Consider the following 19408-nt stretch of genomic DNA (forward strand, 5'->3'; position numbering starts at 1 on the left):
CTTAGGGGAGGCCCAGGACCAGTTGAGATAATCGTCACTGGTGTTGGGCGGGAATCGAACTCGGGTCGCCGTGTTATTAGCGCAGCGCGCTAACCCGTTGCGCTACCGCTCCCCAAAACACGTACACAGCACATAAACTTGCGTGCACACACACGTGCCCACACGTACACACCTTGTACTTGGAGCTCTCACAACCTTGAAGGGAGGCGAGGATCTGCCCCTCGACCGCCGCCACCCACGACTCGCGCTCCTCGGCGCTGGCCGCGGCGAAGTGCCAGGTCTCGCCGCGCAGAGAGACGATCGTGAACTCGTAGGAATCCTCTTGGTCTGACGACGGGTCGCAGCCAACACAAACGGAGAGGGCACATGCCGGACGTTGGTCGGCTTGCAATGTTACGTATTTACATTTAAAGAGAGCTAATCGTACTATATTATACAAAAAAAGTTTTGCTGGCTGGTGCGCGGGCAAGTGCGTGGACATCTGCGCGATGACGTTACGCCCACCCTCCCCCCAACCCACCCTCCACCTCGCGTACGTACGTATACGTACTTTATCGAGCAACGGAACCGGAAGAAAAACTAAAATAACTTTATCGGAACCACGGCTCCCACAAGGCCATGTGGGAGGGCGTGTGGCACCGTTTGGTGCCAGCTATCGTAGAGTGCGGTCGTGTCACTACAGTGCTCTGCGGTGAGTACAATGTCTTGAAAAACGGCGCTCTCGGAGTAAAATTAACGCTGACCGCTAACGTGTTCCAAGATTCAGCGGTGAACTGGGGGAGGGGACACCCACCCTGCCACTTGCAGTCATCACAGAACGGGAAAGGATTAAGATGGCCAGCGAGCTGTAGGTTCCCCACCGCTGACCTATATATAAATAACCAAATCTTACACGCAGGATTTAACACACGTAGCCTTGATCGCTAGAACTGATTTTCATGGATGAATCGTGACACACCTAATTGACAATGCAGAGCCTTCAGCAAAATAAACCCGACAGCTCTCGTATTAGCACAGAGGGGTGGCCATGGGTACCACAGAAGGCCGAGACGACAGTCCCTTCAGATGCGTGGCAAAGTAATCTTCGCGACTACAGTCACTTATCCTGACTCTAAACCCTAACTGTAACCCTTAATCATAAATTCCCAACCATAAACCCTATACCTAACCATAACACCTATCCCAAAACCCTATGCCTAAACTCGAACCCTAAATCCTTATCCATAAAATACTCATCCTAACACCTAACTCTGAAGCCTAATCCTAACCCATAACTGTGACCATTAACCCAATACTTATACCTAACCCTAAACCCTTACCCAAACATCTGAACCTTAACCCCTAAACACAAGCCTTAATTCAAAACTCCATAATCCTAAACCCCATCCCTAAACTCGATCCCTCAACTCCAACTCATTAACACAAACTTTAACCTCAAACCCAAAAACCTAATCCTAACTGTAACCTGACCATAACCCTTAACTCTAGAATTTAACCATAAACCCAAACTTTAATCCTAAACCATAACCTCTAACGCCTATTCCAAAACCCTATCTTCAACCCTAAAACTAAACCCCAACAGGAAGCTTTTAACATAAACCCTGCACCAAAACTAAATAAGCAGCATCCCTTAAAAATGAATCTAAAACCCCACGGAAGGTCTGTCGCGATTGGATGAACATTTTGGCTAGGATTACATTTAACAAAGAAATCTGGGAGGGAAGTGCCAGAGGCTCGGGGTGGGGGATGGGGGCAGGGAGGGGGGGGGACTTGCGGGGCGGGGGGGTAGGGGCCGGGGGGGGGGTACAACAGCAGCAACTTCCCCTGACGTCCCCCAGAGATTCCTCGGTCTCTCTACACCCCCCCGGGGGCTGAGCACTCAAACAGCTTGGACTTTACCTTCCGAGTTCACGCTGCTGCTGCTGTATAAATTTCTCAAACTACCCACGCGGCTCAGTTTCCATGCCCTACGTTTGGCTGTGTCCGTGAGAGCAGAAAAAAGAGGGAAGACGAGAATGAGAAACAAGCGTTAAAGTGTCGCAGGCGTTCCTTTCCGTTGAGCTTCAACATATACGGGGAAGTCTCATCTATTCGCACGTCAATTCGTGACAGAGATTACTGTTATCTCTACTTCAGTTATGTTACATAACAAAACAATGATGGAACTTTAAATAAATTAAAACATTGGACTTACGAAAGAACAAGTCCTGTTTTGTCCACTACCATTTGCTTATTACAAAATATTATGCTCGGTAAATATTACAAAATGTAGTCGTGGTTACCCTTGTGTTTAAGGCACGGTTTCCAAAATGCCAGTCCTCTCTCAACCAACCATGGCATGCCCTTGCAAGTTCAGATTTTTTTTCCCGTTCATTACATGTTGCACGCACCTGATAGTTCCCCTGTGTGGTACAGTGTGCCGATTAAAATTGAGATAGAGGTCTTGTGTGTCTACGCGAGTGTGCGTGTCGCACATTTGCGACACAACATCGCAGCTCTTGCCCCATCAGTCTGTTATAAGACTATGTGGGGGATCTTTGTCTTTGGTGTTGCATGTGATGTTTAGAGAGCGCAGACTCAAATTAGCATCGAGGTCTCGTGTGTACACGTGTCACGCAGGACGTACGCATCGCTCTTAACTTGGATTAGCACTCTGTATGGTGATTGCCTAGGACAGGGGTCGCCAACCAAAATAACGAGGCATTTTTTTCGATTTCTGTATTAAAAAACTCGATTATTTTAAGAGCCGCAATGCAATGTGAATACGAGGCGATGGTGGTCCTCAATAAATAACGTCTCACCAAGCGGTCCTTGAAGAGCTGCATGCGGCTCCGCAGCCGGAGGCTTGTCAATCCCTGTCCATGGTAAACTGGACTCCCATGGTAAACTGGACTCCCATGGTAAACTGGACTCCCATGGCAAACTGGACTCCCATGGTAAACTGGACGTCCATGGTAAACTGGACGTCCATGGTAAACTGGACTCCCATGGTAAACTGAGCTCCCATGGTAAACTGGACTCCCATGGTAAACTGGACGTCCATGGTAAACTGGACTCCCATGGTAAACTGGACGTCCATGGTAAACTTGACTCCCATGGTAAACTTGACTCCCATGGTAAACTGGACTCCCATGGTAAACTGGACTCCCATGGTAAACTGGACGTCCATGGTAAACTGGACGTCCATGGTAAACTGGACGTCCATGGTAAACTGGACTCCCATGGTAAACTTGACGTCCATGGTAAACTGGACTCCCATGGTAAACTGGACGTCCATGGTAAACTGGACTCCCATGGTAAACTGGACGTCCATGGTAAACTGGACTCCCATGGTAAACTGGACTCCCATGGTAAACTGGACGTCAATGGTAAACTGGACTCCCATGGTAAACTGGACTCCCATGGTAAACTGGACTCCCATGGCAAACTGGACTCCCATGGCAAACTGGACTCCCATGGTAAACTGGACGTCCATGGTAAACTGGACTCCCATGGTAAACTGGACTCCCATGGTAAACTGGACGTCCATGGTAAACTGGACGTCCATGGTAAACTGGACGTCCATGGTAAACTGAGCTCCCATGGTCCAGGGGTTAGCAACCAATATAACAAGAAGAGCCATTTTTTTCAAATTCGATTTAGGAAAAAAAAGCTCAATATTTCAAGAGCCGCAATGCAATGCGAATATGAGACGGTGGTCCTGAATAAATAACGTCTCACGAAGCTGTCCCTTGCAGAGCCGCATGCGGCTTCGGAGCCGCCAGTTGCCGACACCCTGGCCTAGGACATATCACAACGCTACGTGTCCTCAGCAATCATCAGGCACGTGCAGGCTGTAATTACTTCATACATATGAAACAAATCACTTGGTGACGCTGCGTTGGCGGCAGTGGTGCACGAGCACAGGAAACAACAAACGCGAATCGTCAACGGCGCTGCCTTAAAAAGGAAAAAAAACATAAAATAGGCAACGTTTTTGGCAATGGCCCTCCCCTTTGGTGCTGTGAAGAGGCATTTTCATGAAACGTCACCGATTATATATTTATCCTTTTAAGAGCTGTGTTATTGACGAATGCGTTCAATTTTTGTTGTTATTCGTATTAGAATGGAGAGGACTGGTAAAGATGACGAGGCACACACTTTCGCTGCTCGCAAGGGCCGGAGTTTTGGAGCTATTTCCAGTTCCACCACTGATGGACGGCGTCTGCACCGAGTGCAAATGCATGTAAAGCAACGTCACACGACGAACCGAAAAACTTTCACAGGAGCATTAAGCCGCCTGGCATCAGTGCGAATAGATTAAGTTTTCCTCTACGCAAACGTGTATTTACGAACACAGACAAGAGGAAGAGGTACAGTAAGGTAAGCAAAGAAATTAGATTAAGACTCGAAGATGGCTGACAACGCGTGCCACACAGTACAGCAAGTCCTCGCTTAACGCGCGGTGTTCGCACTGCAACGCATTTTCGCTACAACGTGATTCGTCGATCGAGGAAACCCTTTTCACACAGCGCGGAACGCTTGCGGATGCCGAGCGGTCGATGACCTACTACTTTCCTGAACTGGGCGGCTGAGCGGTACAGTAATAGAGTACGTGGAATGATACGATAAAGAGAGCGGGTGTTACCCTTCGTGATTTGTCCCGCCATCTCGCTGCGTGTGCGTACGCCGTATCTCGGCCGAACTTTGTCGTGACATTATTTACGGGGGAAATAGTTTTCGCTTCACGCGGCACTTTTCAGGAACGCGTCTACGACCGCGTTAAACGAGGACTTGCTTTCCAAGTACAGGTTTCCCTCACTCTGTGCGGGTTCAGTTTGGGCGATTTAGCGTTGACGCGGTAAACCTATTTCTACCCAAAATTAGCTTTTTTTTTATATATATTAGGCTTGAATTCATGCATATGCGGCTAAATGCGCTCGGACGAGGGACAACATTGTGTGCGTGTGCTGTGTGCGCTACTCGGCAGGCAGCTGTCTCTCCTTGTGCGGTTTCGCTTTGTAGTGCCCATTTGTTTTTTGTGGAGCGCATCTACTACTGCCACGACCACCGCGTAAAGCCGGAGAAACCTGTACAGCCCATTTGTCATTTTGCTGGACAAGGGGCCCCACTCTCTCCCCCACACCAAGCTGGTCATGGGGGTTATGTAGCCATACTTCAAAAGCACACTGACTAGCGAGGGGTCACCCCCACCCCCTTATTATATTTTTTCAAAGAAAAAAACTGCATTTACGAAACGCCGAATGAGCTTTAAGTCAGAATAAGCCGCGTGTGATGGGTTCCATCCAATCACAGTAACCATCAGGGCCGCCGCCCTATCAACAACCCGTTACATCGGTTGCTCTTTACATTGCGCTGTTGCAATTTTTACTTTGTGTTGCTCAGTCGGTGCTCGCCGCCGAGGTTGTGATGGGTTTCTTTTTTAATTCCGATTGCTGTACGCCCCCCCCCCCCCCCCGTTCCCGATGCGTTTGTAATGTGCACTGATGCCTACTTTATTGAGAGCGATATTGGCACGTGAATAAAGGTTGATTGGTTGATTAACACAGCGCAGGGTAATGACTGCAACAGAAAAACTAAATTCGGCATTGAAAAAACCGTTCAAATTACGTGATTCAAATGGATGGATATATGTATATTTTGTGATTTGAATAAGCAGTCGGGATGCTGTACACTGGAAATGAAATCCAGAGGTCGCTGGTTCGAAACAACGGACCAAGTTTCTTGAATCCCCCCATCGTTGTAGAATTGGGTTCACCGCAGTGACGTCTATTGACTACTCTGGTTGGGAATAATGAATGGGTAACTCCCACGACCTCTTCCTAGATTCGTTACCAGCGAGAAAGAGTAGGCCAAAATACCCTCTCACCTTTACCTTTACCCTAAGGCGAGTAATTTCTGGCAGTCCTTAATGGGTAAGACAGAGTGATGAGGAACGACGACAGAGAAAATGCTGATGGATGGATGGACCCACCGTCTGCCGAAGTGAAAATGCTGTCGGCACGAACGTTGCTGGTGCTCTTCTTTCGGCGATGCTTCTTGCGCCCGGCGTGCGGAGAAGAGGGGGGCTCGGCACCCCTGGTGCCCCCCAAAACACTCGGGAAGCTCGGGCTTGCGCACAGCGACTCACCAACGCCATTCACTGAGAGAAAAAGGAAACCAAAGGTAAAACAAACGGTCAGAGTGGATCCTGATAAAAACACGAACGCCTGTGAAGTGCCGTTGCTCGTCTTCTGCTTGCAAAACCTGAACCAGTGATGGGAATTCCACATTCCTACGGTAGGTGTGAGTCTATCGACAAGACAACCAGTGCCGAGGCTCAACAAGGCATGTAATGATTTGTCCCGTCATTATAGAGGGTGCTTCAAAAAAACGTTTACACTTCCAAGAATTTGCAACAACACCACAAGTAATGTGCTGCTGCCTCCGGGCTCTGGAGACCACCTGGAGAATATTCCAGGCACGTGTTGACAACGATGGCGAACAAGTGGAGACTGACTTTTTGAAGGTAAAAACATTTGTTATCATGTTACAGTGCATCATTGTTCCTTTTCCATTAAAAACTATAGTCCCATGTAAGTGTTAACATTGTTTTAAGCATCCTGTATAATGAATTGTGGTGATTTGGGGTGGTGATTACAATCATTAATTGATGGGGTTTTTTTAATCTACTGTGGCAAATGGAGTGTCTCGAGTGGCTCCAGGCTGTGTGAGATTCATCTACAAAGTAAAGAAAAAAATATAATCCATTCTTATGCACACATTTCGATGCATGAACCACAGGCTTAAGAAACTACTTGAATCATTGCATTAATTACATACTCGCACCCAAATATTGTACAATAAGTCCTCATTTAACGCAGTGAGACGGCGGGACAAATAACTGAGGGTAAGCCGCCGCCGCCGCCTCACTGTATCATTCCTCGTAGTGTATCACTGCACCGCTCAGCCGCGCAGCTCAAGAAAGTAGTTCGTCATCGACCGCTCAGAAACCACGTTGTGCGAAAAGCGTTCCCTAATGGGAGAACCGCGTTACAGCGCAAGCGCGTCATAGTGTAAACACCACGCATTAAGCGAGGACTTACTGTACCCATTTTAACCACCACGGACAAATGATGGGAGGTGTTGAAATACAACCTACAGGCTGCAAGTGGAAAGCTGTTGAAACCTTACCAAATGAACAATGTCCATATTATCATAAAAATGTTAATTACACACATCTCAAGCTGTATTTAACACCGTGGTCTGGTATAAGTTGATATCTGTTGACGATATGCAGTCGCAGTGTCTCGGGGGGGGTGGGGGGGTGGGGGGCTTATCAGAAGAAACAACACACAAGGCATCTTCGCCTGTGAAAAAGAACCCGTAAGAGTAGAAAAATCCTCAAGATCGAACTCGCCGTACTCGGTAAAGAAACTGCGGGCACAGCTGAAGAATTTGTATTATCTTGCAAATGAATAATACAGAAAGGAGGCTCGAGGGCCAGTGGATAAGTTGCTTTCATCTTCGAGTAATGGGGACTCTCATCTCACGTTGTAGCGCCGAGTAACAATCATGGATGATCAAGAGGGCCGGGCTCTGGCGATTCGTTTTACATTTGCGAATTTTTACTTTTCAGCGGACGCGCCTAAATTCCAAGTCACTAATTTGCGCGCACTTTAAAAATTGCTGTAATTGTGAACGCTCACTCGCGACGGTTCTGGGCTGCGTGAAAAAAAATACGGCAAGGTTCAAATGTTCAGAAAACGATCCAACGAGCAGAGTAAAAAAATAGTTTTTTAAATCTTTTAGTTAGGCCCTGCAGCAGAAGATGAACTTTAAAAGGGCGAATAAATGAAACGATTCTGAAGACATACAGATATTCCCTTCGAGTAGGCGGGAATCTGTAACAGAACAAAAATATATTTTTTCCCCGATATAACATTAAACCATGTAGCACGGCATTGTTCTTGGTGTTAAACTGTTTTAATGAGGCTCCCATTAGTGCAAAGTTTAAATGATTCCGTGACATCGAAAGCAATTAATGATGAATAAAGCTTAATACTTTTGTCATGTTTAGGTTGGTACCTATAAACCACTGATTACTGTAATATGTGTAATTTACTACAAATCTGAAACGTAATAAAAATAGGAACTACAACACACGTCCCTTGGCAACGCCGATGGTAGAGACGGCAGCCATTTTAATTTGGCTCCATTTTTTTTTGCCGAACCCTAAAACAAGCTACTGATGTCTGAAACCCCAAGTAACTCGCAGCAAAACCCATCCCTTTGACGTTAGATTTCAATGCCTATGCTCAAATATTCAGGGGAGAGTCGTAAATAACGAGTGTATAGTTGGTTTAATGCAAGGAGAAAACAAATACGCGGACAATACATGTCTGCGCATTTGTTTACTTGCATGATGTTTGTGTTTAGTTTGTGCTTCCCCGCACCTCTGATTAGCACGGTTGGCTACAAACGGATGGCTACGTACGGTACGAAAGAAGTTCAACATACATACTTAGTATTATTTTATCTTGTGTAATAAGTTTTATCGGTTTTTTTACTCTCTTCTGCTAATAATTGTGGCAACCATAGTTGCTTTGCTCGGCTGGCTTGCGAAATGAAAGCTGCGAACGATTAAGATGGCGTGGAGAATTTACAACATTACAACGTAGAAATTTAATCGCATTACAGCGTTCAATCGGCACGCAGCGATACATTCATCTGTAAATTAAAACCGAGCCTTACACTTGCGATAAACGTCTCATGAATTGTGTACAAATTCATGCAAACTGCATGCAAAATATATGGTAATGTTACGTGTAGGCTAATGAAGTGACATTTTCACAACACATGCAATTAAAAATGATTTCCCGCACCTACGATTAGCAAGGTTGGCTACGTACGGTGCAAAAGAAGTTCAACATACATACATGGAAAAAAATACAAATTACATCAAATGAGAGAGAGACGGATTCTTAAAATCAAATCACAACCCTGAATTGTGACAATTTATCGGATTGTTAACTAGGGTGGGGGGGAAATTAGTTAATCATTAGATGTATAATTCTAACACAACGATAATTATTTACACAATTACAGGAGCATACCACTCATTTATTTTGATCATGGTTGCTGATTAGTTGCTACTTCAACACACTGGTGTGTTGGAGAGTAAACCCACAACATTTTGCACGTTTTGTTTACGTGACAAACCTTACTAATTGGCTGTGTCGGGTGTTGGCGGGTTTAACAAACACATTTATTTTCACGTGACCTAACCTTATTACGAATAACATTGGTGGCAAAAGCTAACATCTAAACAACACTAAGATGAACAAAAAAACACACACACACACACACGCCCACTCAAAAACGAAATCGCAGTACCGGATCCGAGGCTGGAGTTGATGAAAATTACGGCGTCGTTCCAGGAGTCTCCGCCGGAGACGGAGCAGGAGCGCTGGTGCCGCGGCTCGGGGGTGTGGGCGTGCGGCGGCGTGTGTGGCGGCTGCGCGCGGCCTGGAGAGACGACAACAACGACGGCGGCGGCGGCAGAGCCGCGCCATCTCGAGACCTCTGGAGCGCCGTGCTTGCGCGCGCGCGCGCAGGGGCCAGCGACCCCGGGGGTTGTGGTCACGCTGACGTCGCCAAAGTCACGCCGCCCACGCTCCCCCTCCATCGGCTGCATCCGCCGGCCTCGTCGCTCTTACCACCGCTAGCCACGTCACCGCTAGCCTTTTCAACTGCTCTCGCCACCAGTCAAATACCCTAGCCATGAAAACAAATCTAAGGTTTTACCCTCTCTGGCAATAAAACAGGTGTTAAGATGTTCAAACACCAAATAGAAACCTTTTGCAATGAATCGTGTCTGCATTAACAACACATACTTGTGGTGAACATGCAAACAAAAACATGCTCTGATAATATATGCATTGTCTTTGAAACTGATAGGTCTACACCAGAGACAGCCTTCTTTAGGGCCTAGTTTCACCAGTGTCAGACCAGAGAACGCGAAAAGGCGAACAGTCACGTCACTCTAGCCATGTCACTGCCACTGCTAGCCTTGTTAACTGCTCTCACCACCAGCCAAATACACTAGCCATGTCACTTCCACGGCTGACCATGTCATCTATACATCTATATACTGCTAGCCATGCCCACCGAGGTCTTTGTATTTGTAGCATAGTGTGCACAATCCACTGTACCACCCATGCTTTCCCTTCGGGTTTAAATGTAGGGTTTATGAACACATCGCAACCGCTAGGCGCAAAACAAGGCTCCAGCAAGACTACAACTACGACTGCCACGCAGACTCACCTGTGAGGTTGAGTCCGCTCAGCTCCTTGCTCAGCCCATTGGTCTTCGGACTCGCTCCGGGAACCAGCGGTGAGCCGACCGCGGCGCCGATCATCGCGCTGCCCGACGTCACAGACGCGGAGGCCGACATGCCGGGGGCGGTGGCCCTCGGCGGGCGCTTTCCCGGCACCTTCACCGTCGTGCCCAGCAGGTCCACCACTTTGCCGTGGACGTTCTGCATGTAATCCTGTCCGCCAACAAAAACACGGTTATAATAATAAGTTTGCTGCTGCTACTGCAGCGACAGGGTGATACCACAAATATATTATTCGAAATAATAATTTCAGAATCAGGATCTTTATTTAGACTATAGGAGGAATCCGATGAGCTATAAAGCTCTTTTTTCACAGATGTCCATTAGAGGCAGGTCAGAACGCTACAACACAAACAATACAAAAACTATACTCCTTGGTTCTTTCGGTAAAGTCACGTAAGTATAAAATAATATAAATTAAATCACGACGTTTCGGGCACAACACAAGTGCCCGTCATCAGGTGGGACAACCACAGTGAGAAACAATTGCTGATATAGCCTCTTGTAACAAGAGGCTATATACGTATATACCTATATACGTAAGAGGGGGGGGGAGGAGCCAGGTATGAGAGATAGAGAGGGTGGGGGTGTGGAGTAGAGGGTGTGGAGTAGGGGGAGTGGAGAAATGCAAGCTCCAACACCGAGTACAAACACAATGCCGTGGCTGGGAAGTGAGCGGGGCTGGGGGGTAGGAGGCTGAAGAAACTGGAGATGCGGATAAGAAGGCAGACTATCAAGCAGTTAAGGTTTTACCTGGTTAATAACATCCTTCCAATGATTGCTTAATTTGTACCCATCTTCTTGGTTGAAGTTATGTCTATGTTTATATATCTGGATGGCTTCATGAACAAACCTTTGATAGTAGCCCGAAGGTTTGCAGAGCACCTTGGTCTCGGAAAAAAAACAATATCATGAGAGCCCACAGCGTTATAGCAATGGTCAGCCATGGCAGAGGTATTAGTCCTGCCGTGTTTCAGATCTGCCTTGTGCTCGCGAACACGGTCCGACACATGCCGTTTCGTTTCCCCAATGTAACAATCACCACAGGAGCAACTTAGTTTGTAGACTCCCGGATATTGCATGTCAGGAATGACATCCTTCACAGATGGGATTAGATCACGGATTTTGTGTACTGTACTGAATCGGACCTGGATCTTGTGCTTGTTTAAGATTTTGGCAATCTTTTTGGTAACGCCTGCTATGTATGGTAACGTGATGGTTTTGATCGGCGTCTCAGGGGGTTGTTTCTCCATGGTTGGAGAAACCGCTTTGTGGATAATGTGGTCCGAAGATCCATTCATCTTAAGGGCCTGGTATACGTGTTCCAGTTCACTGGCTAGGTGGTGTTGGTCAGAAATGCAGTGGGCCCTATGGTGTAGTATTTTGATGAGGGAATCCTTCTGTGCTGGATGATGGTGGGAATCAGGTTTCAGATAGGAATCTGTGTGGGTGGCTTTCCTGTAGACAGTGTCCCAAAGAGCCATCAGGTTTCTTCTCAAACAAAACATCCAGGAATGGTAGCTTACCATCCTTCTCCACTTCCATGGTGAATTTGATGGATGGGTGTATGGAATTAATACTTTGTACTCCATAGGAGTGCAAAGTATTGGAAAAGTAAACAAATCACTTACAAAAATATAGAAAAAGAACTACACTATTTTTTTTCCTTACCGGGTAAAGCCCACTCAGCTATTTGCTTCTTTTTCAGAAGCGATCTGGCTACAAATGATAGCTCAACGAACTGGCTCATCACGTGAACGAAGTGGCTTATCGTAATAATAGGGTTTTTCCCCTTTTTTCTGGCAACAAAACTGAAATCTTTTTACAAGGATTCATGTCCGCATTAACCACAATACCTGCCAGAAAAAAGGGGAAAAACCCTATTATTACATTTTGGTACTGGCAAAGGAGGTCTAATGATGTAGATGCTCACCCCGAGCCCTCATTACTTTGATAGTGCATTGTCTTTGAGCTGTACGCCTTTTGGCGTCATCTGGTCGAGCACAAATTGGGTCGAGGCTCAAAAGAAAGCCGTCCATTGGTGTGGACCAATCAGTTTCAAGGACAATGCATATATTATCATAGTATGTTTTTTGTTTGCATTTTGACTGCAGGTATTGTGGTTAATGCAGACATGAATCCTTGTAAAAAAATTTGTTGCCAGAAAAAAGGGGAAAAACCCTATTATTATATTTTGGTACTGGCAAAGGAGGTCTAGTGATGAAGTGGCTTATCATTTAAAGGTAGAGGCACAGCACTGCAATTGCTGTGCTCACACCACTGTTAGCAGAAGGGCCTCCCCCACTAAAGGCAGCTCAAAAAAAGGTGCTTTCTAGAAGGTATTTTTGGCCTACTCTTCCCTGCTCGCCAGACGTCTTTTAACGATGAAGGAATACTCTCACTTTACCCCACCGCACATAACCTGCCAATCACCCATTTAATACTGCTTGTTGCATAGAGAGGTGGGGATTAATGAACGTGCCAAACGTTGTTTCAACCACCGCACCTGGAAATAAAATCGAACCGGTGGCCTCTAGATTGCAAGTCCAGCCTGCTAACCATTGCGCCACTGTGGCAGCATCATCCCTACCCGATATAAGAACCTGCAATAATATCGTGCATATTGCAGAATATTGTTATATATGGTGATTATTGTTGCTCGTTTTATGTATCTAAGAAATGCGTTTTCTTTCCTGACAAAATATTTATGAAAATTAAAAAAAACACTCAAACTCGACAATGAAAGTCGCAAACAAATAGCCAAAAAAAATCCACAAAATTACAACTTACTAAATGTGTTTTTTTTCAGTGGTTGACAGCATGGAAATTATACGACACCATCATTTTCATAGTTCATTGACTCATTTAATTGGTCTTGTGAAACTGACAGCACGTTCTACGCATTATAAATTGTAATGATTAGAAACACAAATGCCAGGCTCAAGATGAGCGAACTGCAGTCGAAGAACTTTTAACTTTGGGCATTCATGACCATTATATACATTTAAAAATATTCTTATTTACCCAGGAAAACGTTCCAGAATCTCATGACTCTGTCCCAGAGGGGTCCTGTCAAGTTTTCACAGTAAAGGGGTGATGTAATTGTTTACATTTTTGTTGTAGTTGCAAATTTGGACTATGACACCTGCACAGGGTGGCCTACTCTTGCAAATTACGTCATGGGCTCTATTAACGTCCACCGTGAGTGAAGCAGACCGCGTGTAGTTTAACAGTTAATGCACACCTAGAGTAATACGTACGTATGCATGTTGAACTTCTTTCATGCAGTACGTTCAAACGCTGGTCTGGCTACTCACAAGCGAACTCACAGGAATCAAACACTACAACCACGTAAGATGATGAAGGATTACTGACTCCCGATGCAAGAGGTCATCGTCCTTGGGGACAGACTGCATGATGAGCCAAACGTGCGGGGGAAAGACAACCGACTAAATACAACAAAAATAACCAGGGCGGCCGCTGGCTTCGAACCATGAACCTCCGCCAACAAGCGGAGAACGCGCGACACCTATATGGCCACGTCACCGCCCTTATATGAATACTTCACCATGCCTGTCAGCGCAGGTTTGGTGAAGGGGGGGGGGGATGGGGGGGGTTGATGGGGGGGACACACAGGACCGATACCCAGGACCGATTCAGATATCACTCGCCACCAATTTTGTGGATTTGTGCTCATCGTGCAGGTTGCTCGCCGCTCTGACACTGCGCATAACATTCACTCACATACTCGCTCGCCCACGCCATCTACGGAATTACTATTCTAGCAGGAAAAAAAGGCAGGGCAAGTACATAAATTAATTAATAACAATTTGGTTAAAAATGCACATCTGTTTGGATGGGTGCTCTACTTTAGCTTTGTCCCGGGTGTAATTAGCACTCGTTACGCCGTAATTAGCATGTTTGCAAAGGCTAATTGAATGTAGCTCAAGCCACCGCTGTAATCAGGAGCAGAATCCCTTGATTAAGGGCGGCAGAAATGAGGCAATCACAAGACAGCTCGGTCAATGAACACAAATAAAGACACAAGTCACTTTAACGCTTTCCTCCCTTTGCCTCTTCATCTCTTTAACCAAAACTAAAACAACAAAACGATGAGGACCGTCTGATGTACGATTAGAGCGGAGACACTTTTCAATTTCAACCTCGCCGTAAGTCATAAATGTAGTCAGAGGTCAACTTTAACCACTTGTGATTGTAGTCAAAGGCAACCCCCATATATGTTTGACAATGGTTTTTTTAATGGAATGTTCACCAAAGTCTGTTCTTAAGAGTTTGGCCAAACATCCCAATATAGGCCCACAGAGCTTGGGGAAATTGTTAACGCCTGTTCTGACCGCCCTTGCTGCTCGTCTGTCGCTTGCTGTACCAACCTGCAGGGAAAAAACTGTGCCCGTCACAAATTCGACACCGTTTTGAAGATAATTTACACGAGGCAATTTATGTAATAATATAAAAATATAAATTACTGTTATTCGTGAACAGCGAGCTTCCGTGGAAATGGCGACATCTCGAATGCCAAGTGCTGCTTAACCTAGTATTTATCTTCTTGGTTCTTTCGGTAAAGTCACGTGGAATAATAAGATTCGCGAATCTTAGTAGCGTTCATTGAAGCGCTGTCGTCCCGACAGTTCCGTTCCTTCACCTGAAGAAGGCTACTTGTGTTGTGGCCGAAACGTCGTGAGAATTTTATTGTCTCATTTTGTTTTATTGTTTCATTCTCATTCTACGTGACTTTACCGAAAGAACCAAGTAGATGAATCCTTGCAGTTTAACACGTAGGCTTTCGCGACCAATATTATTCATAATAAAGGTTTTTGGGTTAGATCGCGTTATTTATAAATGTGTCGTAACCCTCCACCACCCGACACGGCCAATCAGCAAAAAAAGTGTCACGTTGACAAAAGACAAATAATTCACTACTTTAGCCCACCGGTGTGTTGAAGAGTGAATCCACAACATATACAGTTTGAGTACGACGTTTCGCTGGTAATTACATCCAGCATCATCGGGCAATTCGCCAGAATGGTAAAGCCCTCGCTTGCTCCCGGTTTTATATAGAGCAGCAGGGTGACGTCATCATTTAACTCATATCAGGTGCAGTGATTAGAAGCGGATGGGGGGGGGTATTATAATTCTATAATCGATTAGTAATCAGTCAATGGTTATGATTAGTAATGAGTTGTAGATTAGTAATTAGTTGTAATGTGTGTTAGTGATTATATGCTATGTTAGTAATCCGTTAATTAGTATGTTTCCCCTATAAGGAATTGTAATGTGCATTCATATTCTTAGCTTCCTCGGCAAAGCCACGCCGAAGGGAAACAACAAAACAACAAACATATATATTATATTATTTTATTGCTTCCCCCCAACGCGACTCCACCGAAAGAGCCAAGAACATGAATTACTGCAGTCATGGATGGTTTTAATGTGCTCGAGGCAAGTGCTCTTATTTCAAAGTTTTCCATGTACAAATTTCCTATAGCAGGGGATAAAGGAGAGCTCCTTCCTTTTGTTTAAAGAAATCCCCTCTCCATAAGAAGTGTTATTTAAACAATGGCCAGCAAGTTTCGGAATATCTTTTGGTAAACCGGCATTCTTTACCAGTGTATCAAGTAATTTAAGCGATTCGTTCACTGGAACCTTAGTGAATAGAGAAATCACATCAAAACTTACCAGAATATCATCAGGAGTAAGTGGCAGAACATGCTTGTCAACAAGGACACTCAATTGATTTTGACAATGTTGCAGTGTTGTGTAAAACTAATTACTGGCAAAAACTAATTAGAGAATCCATTGAAATTGAGAGGAATAAGAATAAGTTTAATCGCTCTGACAGCTACAGGCTTAGTGCGGCCTGGAAGCGTATTATTAAATAATACACATTACATTTTGTTTTTAAAGCTTTCGTGACTGCAGTAATTCATGTTCTTGGCTCTTTCGGTGGAGTCGCGTTGGGGGGAAGCAATAAAATAATATAATATATATGTTTGTTGTTTTGTTGTTTCCCTTCGGCGTGGCTTTGCCGAGGGAGCTAAGAATATGAATGCACATTACAATTCCTTAGAGGGGAAACACATACTAATTAACGGATTACTAACATAGCATATAATCACTAACACACATTACAACTAATTACTAATCTACAACTCATTACTAATCATAACCATTGACTGATTACTAATCGATTATAGAATTACAATACCCCCCCCCCCATCCGCTTCTAATCACTGCACCTGATAAGAGTTAAATGATGACGTCACCCTGCTGCTCTATATAAAACCGGGAGCAAGCGAGGGCTTTACCATTCTGGCGAATTGCCCGATGATGCTGGATGTATTTACCAGCGAAACGTCGTACTCAAACTGTAAATATTGTGGATTCACTCTTCAACACACCGGTGGGCTAAAGTAGTGAATTATTTGTCTTTTGTCAACGTGACACTTTTTTTGCTGATTGGCCGTGTCGGGTGGTGGAGGGTTACGACACATTTATAAATAACGCGATCTAACCCAAAAACCTTTACTATGAATCCTTGCAGTCACGAACGCTTTAAATCAAAACCGAGTATTATTGCCGAAGTAGTCATATTTTCCACTGCTAGGCTATCACATGGCATAGGCGACGCATCTATGGATGGAGAGGACTTCCGACTTCACCAACGGCTTTTGAGCCAAATGAACTGGGAATGAAATGCCAACAAATAATAGCGGTCCACCAGAGTGGGACGAAATAAATACACCCACTCTATCTGGACACGGTCCTGAGATGCGGTGGCATACAGACAGTGCGATACAGTTACAAATTGTATTGCTACGGTATACAGCAATATATGTAAACAGGCGGATGGTGCCACGATGTCATGGTTATGACACTGGACTTGTAATCCAGATGTTACAATTTAAATCTCCCTGTGCAGTAATTAAAACAATGGTCAAGTTACTTAAACCCCCCACCCACCTTCCATCTGTCCACCATGGCGCCAACGGTGGTGCCATGGTGGAGAGATCTTAACTACCTCGACCTGGCATACAGGAGGTTGTGGATTCGATCCCGACCCTGCCGCCTGTATATATGGAGGCTGCATGTTCTCCTCAGAGTCGCATGGATTTTTCTACAGATCCTCCAGTTTTTGGCTGCTATAAATGCCCACGTGATAAGCCACTTTCACTGAGCTATCATTTGTTGCAAGGTCGCGTCTGGAAAATAAGCTCGGTGGGCTTTACCTGGTACAATAAACATTGTTCATTTTATTTGAAAATATCTGTTTACCTTTCCTACACTTTGCACTCCTTCCTGGTTTTTGTAGTGTTTGTTGTTGTAGCTCTGTGCCCCTACTAGACATCTGTGAAAAATAGCTTTACAGCTCATCAGATTCCTCCAGTGTAAAATAAATATTCTGATTCTGGGATGAAGAGGCGATATATTTGGGATGAGAGGAATTGCTGCAGTGGGTTTAGTTATCGAGCGAGCGAGTTAGCTGAGTGGTTATCATCAGGTCAACCGGGCTGGCTTATGCCAACTTCTAACACAGCCAGACAAGTACGAGGCGCTGAATTACAAGATTCACACAACGGCCCTAGTTATGGCCAAACGCAGCGGCAGCAGAATATGTTTCTGGATGGAATAATGATTTGGCACGCTTTCAAAAGCAATTTATGTGGCGTGGGGATCACTAGAAAGCACAGGGGTTCGCGCATCCAGCAGTGCACGGATTGAACATCGTGATTGCAAAAACACCACAACTGTGTTTTTAATTGATTCACATAGAGCCTGCCCTGTTGTCAATCCACTGGTGGATCAACGCGCATGCTGTGTGGGTGGTGGGGATTGTTTGCCCATACTTCACCATGCTCATTAGGATGGATGTAGTCAAGGCATAGAGCAAAGACGTCGAAGCGTATTACAGTTCAATGGCTTTTTGCTACACTGCCCTCTCTGCTGGCAATGTAGCCCTGTACCTATAAAAACATGTGATGTATGGTGGTCGCCCATTCCAGCGTTCTCCAGTCTCAACCCACGCTGGTCGGTGCGTGTTGGTTTCGGTGGCGAGCGTAGACGTGGGAACACAGAATTAGACTACAACAATTGACAGCGCAGTGCACTAACCACTGTCTCACTCGCCACACAAAGACACACAATAACACATACATCACAGAAACACACACGCAAGCACACAAACACACAAAGACAAAAATTCCCCGCATAGCCTTACCAGACTGTTGGGGCAAGTGCTGCTATCAAGCGCACACACACACACACACGAGTACAGAGACACACACACACGCATACACGAGTACAGACACACACACGCAATTGCAACCGTTCAATTTCACGCTTGATAATTAAAATGTTGCTGAAAAAAAGTTCCACGAATCCTTTAGAGTGTGACCTTATAGTGGAGGCGCAGAGAAAAGAATGGAGGAAACACGTGGGTATTCATACATTCCAGGTCACCAGGGAGGGCATATACTTTGGAGACTATATCAGAGGGAGACAGACAGGAGAGTTGGATTCTTCAGTAGGGCAGCAGGGTGGCACAGTGGTGGCACTTGTGTCTCACAGCCACAAGGTCCTGGGTTGGATTCCCATCTCAGGTGCCTTTCTGTGTGGGAAATTTGTATGCTCTCCCTCTGATCTGCATGGGTTTCCTCTGGATTCTCTGGTTTCCTCCCATAGCTAAAAAAACACAGACATTAATAATTTACATTTATTTGTATGGCGCCTTCCACGAATGTCTCAAGGCGCTTTGTTAGAATAAGGACAAGGAAAGGCCAAGAGAGACGGAGCAGCTGAATAGTATGAACTGACTCAAGAAGATGTGTTTTTAAGACGAGACTTAAAAGCATCAACATTGTCGGAATAAAGAATTTCCAATGGTAGGGAATTCCACAACCGTGGCGCAGACACAGCAAATGCACCCTCTCCCCAAGAACGCAGCCCAGATCGAGGTAAGCACAAAAGGGCGGAGTCTGCAGGTCTTAACGACCTTGAGGGGGGTATACGGAT

At 45.4% G+C, this 19408-nt stretch overlaps 1 protein-coding gene across 3 annotated transcripts in view; it reads right to left on the reverse strand.

Annotated features, from left to right (window-relative positions):
* LOC116948648 (arf-GAP with GTPase, ANK repeat and PH domain-containing protein 1-like) overlaps window positions 1-19408 on the reverse strand; it is a 76380-nt gene that overhangs the window by 21952 nt on the left and 35020 nt on the right. For 2 of the 3 annotated variants that reach the window (XM_032965543.2, XM_076071683.1), the window contains 5 exons: window positions 10306-10531; window positions 9376-9507; window positions 5975-6142; window positions 1900-1977; window positions 173-327 (listed from right to left, as the gene is read on the reverse strand). In XM_032965543.2, coding sequence (XP_032821434.2) covers window positions 173-327; window positions 1900-1977; window positions 5975-6142; window positions 9376-9507; window positions 10306-10531 — 759 coding nt within the window. The remainder of the gene's footprint in view (window positions 1-172; window positions 328-1899; window positions 1978-5974; window positions 6143-9375; window positions 9508-10305; window positions 10532-19408) is intronic. The other variant, XM_076071684.1, reaches the window with a different exon arrangement.

The sequence above is a fragment of the Petromyzon marinus genome, chromosome 34, assembly GCF_048934315.1.
Source record: "Petromyzon marinus isolate PM22_M1 ecotype Great Lakes invasive population chromosome 34, UKy_Petmar_22M1.pri1.0, whole genome shotgun sequence".
In the NCBI taxonomy this organism is placed as follows: domain Eukaryota; kingdom Metazoa; phylum Chordata; class Hyperoartia; order Petromyzontiformes; family Petromyzontidae; genus Petromyzon; species Petromyzon marinus.